A 12,779-nucleotide genomic window follows, 5' to 3' on the forward strand; every position below is an offset into this window, starting at 1 on the left:
CATCTCTAACATGGGGGTAATGGCCCTTGCCTACCTCCCAGGGGTGTGTTGTGAGGATAAAGCCACTGACAGTTGTGCGGTGCCCAGATACAATAGTAATAGGAAGCATCAGCATTCCTCAGTTAAATAAATATTAAAACAGCCAGTTGTTTCCTAACAATATAGAGCACTATCCATTGTGACATTCACTGGTGTCCTTGGAAGACTATGATACAGCCTAATAGAGCTCACAATTAAAAACTTCTTAATATCCATACCTTGCATTTTTTTTTGCATCCCATTTCTCTTAATTATACCCCTTTATTAACACTTTAGCCAGTCCCTCTGCCTCCCTCATGTTAACTGAGTTTTCTGTGCTGTGATTAGATATGTCTTCTTTGGAAAGATGCCTTTTTAATCTGCAGTTTCCAATTTCACTGTTGTGTTGGAGACAGGAGACTAAAATGCCAAATACATATACATTTTCAGTAGAGTTTGGTGGGGAAGTGGAGTGAGGAAATCAGATCCAAATACTGAGAAAGTGAAGATGAAGCTGGCCCCGCTGGGATTTTATTTAAATTGGAGAGAGGGGGGAAGAAACACTGTAGAACGTGTTCCATTTTTCTTAGTCTCCCTGTGAAAGAAAAGAACCTGTTAAAACAGACCATTTTGGATGACTTGTTCACACTCAAGGACATCTGGTGACATCTCAGTGGATGCACTGCTTAACTTGCTAATAAGAAAGAACTCAGTGAGTCGTTACTAAAGGAAAATCTTCAGATGTAGCCAAGTAAGCAGCCCAGTTGAAAAATCATTAGCAATGAGATTACTTTGGCTCTGATGCCGGAGTTTGTGTGTTGCACCCTGGACTGAGTGATATGTGGGACCAGAGATCTCTGTGCTCTGAGCTTCAGGCCGGCACAGATTAAACCACTTGGCTTCTGACCAAGATTAAAAAAAGACCCTGCACTAATGTGTACTGACCTGTAATGCCAGGTTGCTAACACAACCCTCTGGAGTAGTGCTGGTGACTCTCCCTGCTTGTACAGGAGGGTGGACGCCTGGAGCCATAGTCGGGCTGTTTAACTCCTGCAATATACTCTCAATGGGAGGGTTAAGGTTAACTCCACCCATCCAGGCACTGCAGTCAGTTACAACTGCCCGAAAGCTAATGGAGAATGGAATCTTAACTAAGAAGAGGGGGGAGAAAGTGGACAGATATAGACAAGGGGCTACATTGTGCCAGTAGGCACCACTCTTAAGAGACGGTGGTACATAAACTGCCAAATCAAGAGTAACCCTCTTTGAGGCACCACTCCCTCCCTGCTTCCCTTGTGCTCTGGGAATGGAGGAAATTTGCCATTGGCCTACAGCATAACAAATTACATCACCACCCATACCAACTCACCTCTGCTGGCTGCTGTGTCGGGGAGCAGGAGAAGAAAGACTGCCCATTGCCCTCTCTCCCTACCCACTTTATTGTGTGGTCTATAGTCAATAACAATGTAGCCTAAATTCTGTCCTCTTCCTACGCACTGATAGATAGCAAATAACATTGATATTCCTGGTATAATTATAGGCTTCAGGGTGTGCGTGTGTGTATATATTCCTATATAAACACAGATTGTTGCTCTTCAGAACTTTTCAATTTCCTTTGTAACTACATAGCATTACTACTGTAGTATTGGAAGCATTCCCTAGGTATAAAGAGAATAGGGTGAATATCATGGGATCGGTATCAAGTTATCAAAGGCAAAATTGGTACATTTTAAAAAGGCAACTGGTGTACATATAGACAGATATAGATTCACAACTGTGTGATATATATATATATATACCCTTTTTCTCCTGATTGTCTTCCCGTGGCCTGGCGTCTAAACTGTTGTGTTTAATTCCCATTGCCAGTTGCTTGAGCCAAATCCCGAGGCACGGTTTTCTCAGTTGAAAGATATCCAGGACTTTCCGTATCTCGCTGATATTAACTGGGATGCAGTCCTACAGAAGAGGATAATGCCAGGATTCATTCCTACTGTAAGGCAATTTTTTAAAAAAACCCATCATTTAGAATGTCTACACGATCAGAGTACCCTCCTATACACTGCACCTGATTCTCCACTACTTTGCACTAGATCAGAAAAGTAATGTACTTTTGCACACACTTTGCACAGGTATATATTACTATACAAGGTGCAAGGCAAGGGAAAATCCAGGTGAGAATTTTCATTTTATGATTAAGACTATTAAAGGGATCATTACAAATGGTGGATGCTCACGATTTGTATTATTGTTAGTTTTGTAATGTTGTCATTAATTCTCTGTGTATTCAGAAGAAGTGCTCTAATGCACTTACAAGAACCTTTGTATTTTCAAAACTATGTGCAGAGAATTCAATGCTCGTAACCAACCCTATCATAACAAACTAGCGTGCCTAGCCACTGCGCTCATGAGCAATCCTGCAGTAGCAAACGGCTGTGAGCAACCGTGCTTGTGATCATTCTACAATTTAAAAAAAACGTCCACAGCCCAGAACTCTCAGATAACCCTATGTGTATAACTTGGTTCTTGCCAGCCACTTTAGAATAACTGCTTATCCTGACAAATGACCCTTAATAACAAACCAATGCATATATACCTAAGGGAGAAGATCATAATTATGGAAAGGAATACTCTAGATTTCTCCTTGAAGCATTCAAGGTTTCAGTATAAACAACAATGAATAAATGAGAAAGTGATTTTTAAAATGATGCAATGTACCTTGACAGTGTCCTTCTAACCGAGGGGAGTGATAAAATATGTAAAAGGTTCAGCAGGAGCTCTGGCTAGGTTATTGTTATTGGTTTATTCATTAGAGAGTTATTTCCCAGGTTCTTTCCTGTTTGTGAGAGCCTCTTCAATGCAGGGTCGATTCAGCTAAGGTGACCTTTCTCTCCCCTATAGAAAGGTAGACTGAATTGTGACCCAACCTTCGAACTTGAAGAAATGATCCTGGAGTCCAAACCTCTTCATAAGAAAAAGAAGCGCTTAGCTAAGAAGGAGAAAGACACCAACAAAAGCTATTCTTCACAGGTGAGAGAGAAAGAGAGGCAGGCTCCTAGAGTCCTGGAAATCTTTCTTTACACAAAAATCCACTAGATATTTCATATGGATGCAGCAAAATGCAAACATGTAAATAGTCTGATTGTTGCTGTTGGGATGGCTTTGTTCACAAAACCTCTCTGTACTAGTGACAGAGCGTACACCAGGGACAGCATGATATTGTAATATGAACATTAACTCATGCATTTCCTAAATTGCTATCTTAGTTATGTAATTTTTATGTTTTATAACATAAATTTTGCATTTAATTTCCTTTTTTAAAAGTCAGAGGTGGGTGGGGGGGAAGGAATTGCCCATGGTGGCTAATGTTGGGATTTAAACAGTCCCAGATGGCTTTTAATTTCAGGGAATGGAGTACGGGAAGGACTAGTTTCTGACTTTGCTGTTGATAATGTTTTGCTGGAGATAATTTACTGCAAGATTGGGTCAGAGTGGTAGGAAATGGTGCCGCTCCAGTTTCTCACACCTGGGCACAAGTCACGAAGGTGTTTTGCAAGCTTCTCCCAAGCAGTGCTTCCAAGGTACCAGCAAACTCTTATGACTCCCCCAGTATTCCAGACCTTGGCCTCTCTGCAGCCAACCTGGCTAATCATGCTCCATTATGCTAAGCTTGCAGCAGGATTTGCAATGTGGGCAGATCTTCATTATGGGCTAGAATCAGACCATCCACAACCTCATTTTCAGTTGTGATCAAACTAAACTAGGCGTTGAATCTAGGTCTCAGGAAGTGGAAAGCCAGTTTTTAAGGCACACAATGCACCACCCAGTTTATTTGTAAAATGCTGAAGGCCAATTTGGGGTAGGAGCCTGTCCTCCCTTTCAGTTCAGTCATCTAAAAGGTGAAGTGTTTCCAAGGCCATGTTTAGACTAGGAAAATCAGTTGTGTTTAAAACATGTTGGCAGGTCATGATAACATTAGGAGGGAGCCTAACGAAGTCCTAGAGTGAAATCCTGCCCCACTGAAGTCAATGTCAAAACTTCATTGACTTCTGTGTGGCCGGAATTTCTCCCCTGCATTGATGCCATAGGGCTTTGTTAATACTGAAGTCTCCCTCATCCCTCTTCTATGATAAAGATCCTCTAATTAAATAGAATTGGATTCTTTAAAAATTAAGTTATTTTGAAGGTCAGCTGAATCTCTGAGCATCTTAAATATTTTATCATGGCCTGGGATACGAGTTCTTTCATTTACAAAACTGATCCTTTTTAATACTCTTCATCAGTGGAAGCAAAAGCAGCCTGATCCCCACCCCTTCCCAATCAGCTGTGCAGAATGAATGTTGCCAGCAGGTTGAGTGCCGCCAAGAGGCAGCAGAAGCCTGTAGAATGTGTTGGGTTTTGTGAAAGCACTAGGAATTTGGAAAGTTTATTCCAAAAACCATGTTTTTTAAGTAAAATTTCTCAAGAAACAAAATAAAACAGTGTTTTCTAAGGAGGTTTGACTGACAACCCATGGCATTAAACATCAATGGTCTCCCTAGATGTGATATTGGGTCATGCTTTGGTCTTAACTGCACCCTTCCCCTCTCTTTTCGGCACCCATCTCTTTGGCACCCATCTCTTTCTTTGCTGTTAGGACTCTTTGTGTGCTTCTCCTCTCTGCCTGCATATTACCTCCCTGCTATAAAAGGCCTTTCTTTCCTCCCTCCAGCCCCACTACCTGTTTCCTCCTTTTAAAGGTTCAGGTTCCCCTGCACACACTTTCCCTTGCTGTAGGCCTCATTCTTTTAGTACCTTGAAAGGTAGGAGGTGTGAGGTGGAAGGGTCTGCAGCGATCATCTTTTTGGCTCCCATTCCTTTTTGTTGGGAGGACTCTTTGAGATCAGAGGTTGAGGAGGAATGTACTGTCTGGGCAGTTCTCTCAGAAGCATCTTTAAATAAATTTAGTTTATAGTAGTTCAAAACCTTGTGTGTGAGGTCAACGTTACAATATTCTCCGTGTAGACCAGGGGTGAAAGTAAAATTGAACTCTTACTGGTATGGGGTCAGCTCTGTGCCCCCCCTCCAAAGGGGCATGGCTTCAGATGGAAGGTGGGGACTGGGGGGGGTCAGTGTCCCCCAGCCAGGCAATCCGCACTGCTTGGCCTGCGCCTCCCAAGGCTTCAGCGGTGATTGAAAGGGTCCGGAGCCCCAGGCCCCTTTTAATTGCCAGCCCCAGGGCAACTGCTCCTTTTGCGCCCCCCCACCCTCATCGGCAGCCAGGCGGAGAGGGGGGCAAAAGGGGCAGTGACGTTAAAACGCTGCCGTGGCAGCCACTTCTTACCAGGACGCGGTACCGGCCTGTACCGCCTTACTTTCACCCCTGATGTAGACCATGGCTATAGGGTTTTATAGGACATTTTATGTCTGCTGTATTGATTTTCTTTGTGCATTTAGGTCAGGAGTTTACTCTCACTAGTTTTCATTCAGGGAGACCCTCAGGGTAAAGTTCGTTCTCAGCAGGCAGTCACAAAGCCAGAGATATCTCTACTGTTCAAATCACTGCCACTTTGTGTGTGTGTGTGTGAACGATGGCTCTGAGGACAGCAGCTGTACGAAGGAAGCAACAGCTGAGCATAATGCTTAGAGGAAATTAAAAGTGAAATACAAGGTTATGAATTCTTGGGGTCGCATTAAACCGGAGCCTGTGTCATACATAGCAAGGAGAGGTGCACTGTTGCTCACGGCTTTGGGGAGTACTATGCTGTGACAGCTAAATTGTGCTAGAGCTGTGTCTCTTTAAGGAATCCTGTCAGTGTCTGACTTGTACAAACGGTTTAAAGAAGGCATCTGTCACTTTTTTTCCTTTTACCATGCGCTGGTGACTGGAATGCAGGTGGTGTCTGGTAGCCCAGTGAAACGTCTCTGTGGTGAATGAAGCAGCCAAACTCAAGAGCTATCGGAACCGATCTTGCCAGTCAGAGTTAGGGCTTGTAAATAGAAAAGGAGGACTTGTGGCACCTTAGAGACTAACCAATTTATTTGAGCATAAGCTTTCGTGAGCTACAGCTCATGTTTTATTTGCCTTCAGGCAGGTTTTTTCCCCCCTTTGTTGTTTGTAGGCTGTGTGTATGGCTGCTGATACACATACTCCATTCTATCACTGTCTAACACTGATCCTGGCCTGAGGCTTGCCCACCTCTTCCATCAAGCTTCACTGAGCCCAAATGAGGCAGGCTCTCGACAGAGCTCTGTCACCTGGCCGCAGCATAAGGAAATCTGGCTTTCCATACTAATGCTTTGCCATCCATCCTACGTGCTAAAAGCACCTGACCAGCACTCTTGGGGAGTGGGTATCATTCTCCCCACTTTACAGCTGGGGAAACCACAACCCAGAGCTGGGAACAAAACAGTTTTGAGACAAGGCATGCACATAACTAACTGCATGAATCTATTTCCATTGCTCCTTTCCCCCCACCTACTGCTTGTAGCTCTCACATGTTGTGCCCTACCTACCCTTAAGCTGTAAGCTCTTCAGGGCAGGGAAAAGTGTGTCTTTGTATATTTTGTAAGGTGTGTAATGCCCTGTGATTAAATGGTCATCACAATAATGTGAACCCCCTAATTCTGTGCTTTAGACACAAGACTGCTCCTCCTTCAATCTCTCTTTATCTAATGAAAGAGGAGAGAGAAGAAGGTAGAGCTTTCTGTACATTTTCAGCTCGCTCCCACTCCGCAAATTCTCTCTTTCAGACAAGAGGTAAAACTGAGGACTATTGAGGAATATCAACCTGTCTGCCTTGGAGAAATTCTAGTTTGGGGATTTAACCTTTTGCCAACTTCAAATGCCTCCTGTAGAATCAACTGCTGAAATAGTTATTCCCAACTTCCTGCCCAAAGCAGTTGTGTGAACCGCATAAGCAAAACCAATCATGCACCTTATTTCCCTTCCCTAAAAGTGTGTGGGAGGTATTTCAGGAATGGATGGAGGGATCCCTCTATACATTCTGCAAGGCACTTTGGGTTCACCACAGCATTAACTGAAGCAATTTACACTTAACTTGCTTCTTTCATATTTGCCTAGCACGAGTGAGAAGAGCCAGCCTGCACAATAATTCTCTAGTTATAATTCCCTGCATCCACATTGGTGCTGCTCTCACTTGTGTGTGGTGCTAAGACTTCTGGGCTCACATCCCATGCTTTGTACAGCTACGGTAAACTGAACTCTTCTATGACTCCTTTCTCAAAATTGGAGACCTTCTGTGATGGAATAAGTGCTATTGAATATAATACGTTACCCTGATTCTTCATTCAAGCCATTCTTCAACCTGTAGGGGCAAACCCATTTATGCCTAATGGATGGGAACACCTCAGATACTGTCCTGTGTCAGTTGTGAACTCTAACTGTCCTCTCCTCTGCTTTTCCCTATTTCAACATGGAAGGGCTGCCGTCTTCAGAAGCACCTGGAGTCACTGCAAAGGGACTTCATTGTTTTCAACAGAGAAAAGTAAGTAGTGACATAGGAGAAGTGGACCACTCTGGCAGGTTTTTCAGTGTGTTAGTAAGACCTTTGACAGGACTAACTCTCCATCTGCTCAAACCGCTATAGGGTTCTATTATATTTTTAAAAAAACAGTTGAAATAGCAATGGAGAGAAGCAGATGTTAGTGAATGTTATTTAATCCAGGATCTGAAGGGGAACGGAGTGGCATTTTTACTCATGAGATAAAGGGTAAAGCCCACAGTACTGAAAACTGGAACCCATACTGCCTTAAATTCCAAATGAATTTGGATAAACTATTGTCAGAGATTGCATGGGATGTTCCCTGATGTTTTTAATGGAATTTATTCTGCATCCATGTATGTTGAATCATATAAACATCTCCAAATAGGGGACAAGGCTGAGGAGGCGATAACCAGTAAATCAATAAAAGAAAACCAAATACCCGGAAGTGTGCTTCAGCTTCATAAACCCCGGAGTGGGGACTGCCTCCCTGTTCTATGCATTAGCCATAGAACACAGCAGGACCAGTTCTACCACATCTAACCAAATCTCTGCCATTACAAATAACCCCTCATCATCTGCTACAGAGCTGAATCTCGAGCCTAGTTAGTATATCTTAAATGAATGAGAAGTGAAGTTGGAATAAATTCCCTTGAAAAGCACTGAACATTAGATGAAATTAACATACCAATCCTATGATATTTCATGCAAATTCATATGGATTTAAGAGTACATGCCTGTAACACTTGCTCATGCAAGTAGAGCCCATGGAAATCAGAGTCTACTCCTGTAAGTAAGTATTGTTCATGTGAGCAGGGATTGCTGGAGTGGGCCCAAAGTTTGTAATGATCCCCCTGAAGTAGAGCCTCCTTTTGGGGGGATGAAAAGAGCACTCGCTCTGAACTGGCCAGACTCGGCCCACCCGGGACCAGGGGAGAGAATATGGTAGGTGTACTCAGAAAATGGGTGGGGAAGAGTGCTGATAAGGGTGTGCTCAAGACAAGGGCTCAGGAGGCATGGCTGTTGCACTGTGCTAGCAGAAATAATGTAGCTAGCCGAAATGCTGTAGCACTCTCTTAGAGGAGAAATGGGCTGAAATCAAGCTTGTGTGTGGGTTAAGAAGTGACCGGAAAACACACACTGCGCTGGCAGTGAAACAGTCCTAGGCTGCTGCCTCATGCTGGCTTTCTCCCTGGGGTTTTCACTCTTCATTTCTTTTCTTTTTTTAAGGATGAGGAGACACCACAATGAAATCCAAGAGAATATAACACTGGCACAAACCAAAGACCCGGAAGAAGAAGACAACCAGAACAACAACCTTTGAGCTCACTTAGCCTCTGCCCTGGTGTGTTCCCCCAGGGTTCACTGCACACCTACACATGTTCACGGAGCTTGGTGAATAGAATTACCCACTGATAAAAGGACAATGCACATACCCCAGCACAGGGCGTCTAAGCCAGAAATGTGTGCACCTTTCTTTTCCTCCTTCCACCTTAAGTCAGGTGGATACAGGGGGCCAGGGAGAGGTCTTTAGTACTGCCCCTGCAAATAGCCTGCCAAAATAAACAAGAGTCAGATCCTCCTCCTCTGCCGGAGATGGTTACAGGAATTTGAGCACAAGAAGATGTGGTCTCTTTTTCAGAAGAGACCCTGAGTGCAGGAAGGAGGAGCTTATCCTTGTGGGGCAGGATGCCTGCTGGCACAACATTTAGGTATTGAGTGCCTAGTGTAAATCTGGGCGAGGGATCAGTTGATTGCCAGTGGGAAGCAACAGAAGGGTATTTAATGCATAATTAGGTCTGTCACATAGACTCAATATTAGAGATGAGCCGGCAGCAGAATCACAGACCCAAACTCTTTGGAAGTTTGGATTTTCACATGAGCCTCATAGCTTAGACTCATCTCTAATTGTTAGAGGCAGAAGGGGCTGCTCTCAACTGCCGGGCTTGTATTTAATCTGCAGCATACAGAAGACAGGACCTTTGCTTCCAGCAGGGTCTCTTTCTAATATTTCTTTAGTCTGTGGTAGGGAAATGATCTAGTTCCTCAATATGGGGAAAAGGCAATAATGGTTTCTTATGTTTCTGTTTTCTGTCTCTGATGAAATTCCCTAGCTTCCCTGACTTTATACTATTGGGCAGAGCTGGCTCAGCAATGGCTAAGAACATATGAACAATGGGGACTGGGACGGAGCCTACTAATTTGGGTCAGAAAAGGAAGAGGTAGCAGTTCTCTATTGCTGGATAACACGCTAGGGTGGATGCTTCACTAGCAGATAAAGTTCACCACTGGCATAAGCAGATGCAACTCCATTGAATCCAATGGGATTGTGGCCCCCTTTGGTCCCCTTACACCAGAGGTAAATTTGGTTATGCATCTTTAAGTGTGATAGAACATCAACTTTGTAGTCTCAATTTCCCTTTCGCTAAGGTGTTAGACGTGAACATTATGGACCAAATTCAACCCTGGTCTAAGCAGCCACAATACCCAATGGTAACTGCACCATTTTACACCAAGGCTGAAATTGGCCAAAGCACCTGGTTTATAGTCATGCTGTGATTGACACTATCTTTTTAAAGCATTAGGGCCCTGAGTTCTCACCTTCTTGTTTTGCTTGTCTTACTCTCACTGTGTGTTAACTGTCTCCATCTGCCCAAAGCCGTTCTTTGTATCCCCCTGCGACTTCCTTTCTCTCCCTGTCTGAATCTGGTCAAGTAGAGGTCTGAATAAAAACAAGATATGAGACTTCTTCCCAGACAATCAAAAGCCAGTGTAGTTTCTGAGGTCACTTGCATTGCAAGCCAAAGTGTGAGTTTCCACTGTTCTGAGCCAACTGGAAATCTCCTTGACTTTTATTTTAAATGTGCTTTTCCCCTTCGCGAAGCTGTTTTAAAAATCCTTCGGAGAACAGCATCTGCACACTGCAACCTGGAAGGAGGCTTTGGTTCCATTCTCTGATGCATTCAGAAAACTTAAGAAAAGAGCCATCCTTGCTTTACATATTTAGACCACCTCGGGCAGGATGGATGCCTTCTCACAGATGCAAATGATTTATTAGTATTATGAGTAAGCCATATTCTCTTGATTAAACAGTGGCTGTGTGGTTTGGTTTTGGAGGATGTAGTTTATCCTTACACATTAGCAAGCAGCTGCCTCAAGGAGTGCTCAGAATGGCCTGTCTCCAGACCCTGTGAGCATGCTTGAGGCTGAGTTGAGGTAGCTGTCATCAGAGTGAGCAAATAGAAAATAAAGCCCTTGTCTCAGTCCTGCTGACTAAATCACTCGCATTCCTTTGCATGGCGCCCCGGGTCTCAGCACCAGGAGTGGCTGGTCCACTATTCCTTTTTAAAAATTTTTTAGGTCTCTTGAAATAAAATAGTCCCAGGTAAATGGCAGTGATTCAGCTCTGCGGATCAGGAAAGGACTAGAAGCCAGTAACTCACTCAGGCTGCAGCATGGCTGTAGGAATAGACTACTTTGTCAGATACCTTTCAGCCACAGCTCTCCCATAGCAGCAACCAGGTGGGAGGCTGCTGAGCTCCAGGCAGCGTGATCAGTGTATGCAACATTAGAAGTAGCAGCAGTTACTGCACCAGTGCACAATCCCTTTCTGAAAAGCTTGGACCCCACCAGACCCAAACTCCAGATCTGAATGTCCCTGAACTGTGGGTGTGTTTGGAATCCGAATGCAGCGCTGTAGCCTACAATTAGTCCCCATCTTCATAACAGAGGAACTTTAGGGGGAGGAATGAATGATCTGAATGCTGAGGCTTGAGCACATCACTGCTTTTAGCAGACAGTCTCATAGCGGAAAGATCTAGTGAGAATGGCCCCATCCTCACAGTGGGGTGTTTTGAGTTTGCTTTATTTTCCCCTATTTCATAAATCTTCTATGCAGTAGCCATGGCCCTCTTTCCTTCACAAGAATAATCACCAAATGATTAAAAACAGGCAATGGTATGAACTGAAGTCAAATGAAGCTAGTAAGCAGCTTCCGCCCTCTCAAATGGTCACCCAATGCTCTCTCAAAAGTGGTAATTCTCCAGATTCCCTACCACCTTCCCCATGGAATCAGCTTCAACATTGATCCAATGAAAGCAGGATGAAAAAGACCCCCAGAAAACCTAGAACATGATGGCTGGATGGCATCAACAGACACCTGTCCCTCACAGGCATCCTATCCCATAACATGCTCAGACACAGCATTGGGTTTTCAATCAAGTCCTTACTTTGACCCAGTCTGGATTGATTGATGGAATTACAGGGGGATCAAGTGACCACCCACCCACCACATTCAACCACACTATCGATTAAAAAGTCCTGGCTCCCAGGCCCTTGTTCTGACCAATCTCAGTATTAGTACTTACCTTAAAGTGCTGTACAAGCATTAAGTAATGAATCCTTACAACACCCCATCACAGAGGTCCTGACACCCTTTTACAGATAAGCAGACAAACTATGACTTACAGCGGGCCTTTTGCTTACAGGAACTGGACACGGCTTCAGGAGCTCCAGATTCTATTCCTGGCTCTACCAAACTTCCAGTGTGACCTAGCCCAAACTGCTTCATATCTCAGTGGATCAGTTTGTCATCTGTAAAACAGGGATACACCTACCTCAGAGGGGTGTGGTGAGGCTAAAACGTGCTCTTTGCGGTGTACTCAGATACTATGCTAATAGGTGTCCATATAAGTACCTAGTTGAAATGCCACAGGAAGACTGTTGGAGAGCTACGACGAGTATACCTAGCTACTTGTTTTATGTAGCACCCTGGTATTTCAAGCCTTGCTACAGACTTTATTAGCAAACACAGGTCAGAGTTTGTGCTTACGCCCACCCCCAGTGTTTTGTCAAATCTGTTTTTTTGACAATGGGAGACTCCTAACAGAGAACGTTCTAAATGCCCCATAGACTAGCACTCTAAGTACTTTTGGACAGAACAAGCATGCATTGATTCAGCCCGCAGCTGCCAAAAGCCCCACGTAACCTGAGTGATAGGAATAAATGTCTCTTTCAACCCAGATGCCCACTTTTCATCCCTGACAGTGGGATCAGCTTGAGTTTTGGTTCTCACACAATTGGTTGCATTCATCTTTCATCTACAGGTGTTAGCCCTAACCAGAGCTAATACTATTACTGGTCACTGCTCTGGCACCAGAAAGGAGCTGCTTTGTTTTGCAATGGGCCACGCACATGGATGATGCTAAATAATTAAATCATAATCCCAGCGTTCCTGCTATCTCTGGTGGGGTTTTATTTGAGTAAATTAGTCTGCCATGA

General features: G+C 44.0%; 1 protein-coding gene across 4 annotated transcripts in view; it reads left to right on the top strand.

Moving 5' to 3' along the window:
* STK32A (serine/threonine kinase 32A) overlaps positions 1-10,765 on the top strand; it is an 89,472-nt gene extending 78,707 nt beyond the window's left edge. For 3 of the 4 annotated variants that reach the window (XM_048860512.2, XM_048860508.2, XM_075131326.1), the window contains 4 exons: positions 1,885-2,010; positions 2,917-3,045; positions 7,438-7,502; positions 8,730-10,765. In XM_048860512.2, the coding sequence (XP_048716469.1) occupies positions 1,885-2,010; positions 2,917-3,045; positions 7,438-7,502; positions 8,730-8,823 (414 nt within the window). In that variant the 3' untranslated portion in view covers positions 8,824-10,765. The remainder of the gene's footprint in view (positions 1-1,884; positions 2,011-2,916; positions 3,046-7,437; positions 7,503-8,729) is intronic. The other variant, XM_048860513.2, reaches the window with a different exon arrangement.
* Positions 10,766-12,779: the final 2,014 nt, after the last annotated feature.

The sequence above is a fragment of the Caretta caretta genome, chromosome 8 (assembly GCF_965140235.1).
Source record: "Caretta caretta isolate rCarCar2 chromosome 8, rCarCar1.hap1, whole genome shotgun sequence".
Taxonomy (NCBI): Eukaryota; Metazoa; Chordata; order Testudines; family Cheloniidae; genus Caretta; species Caretta caretta.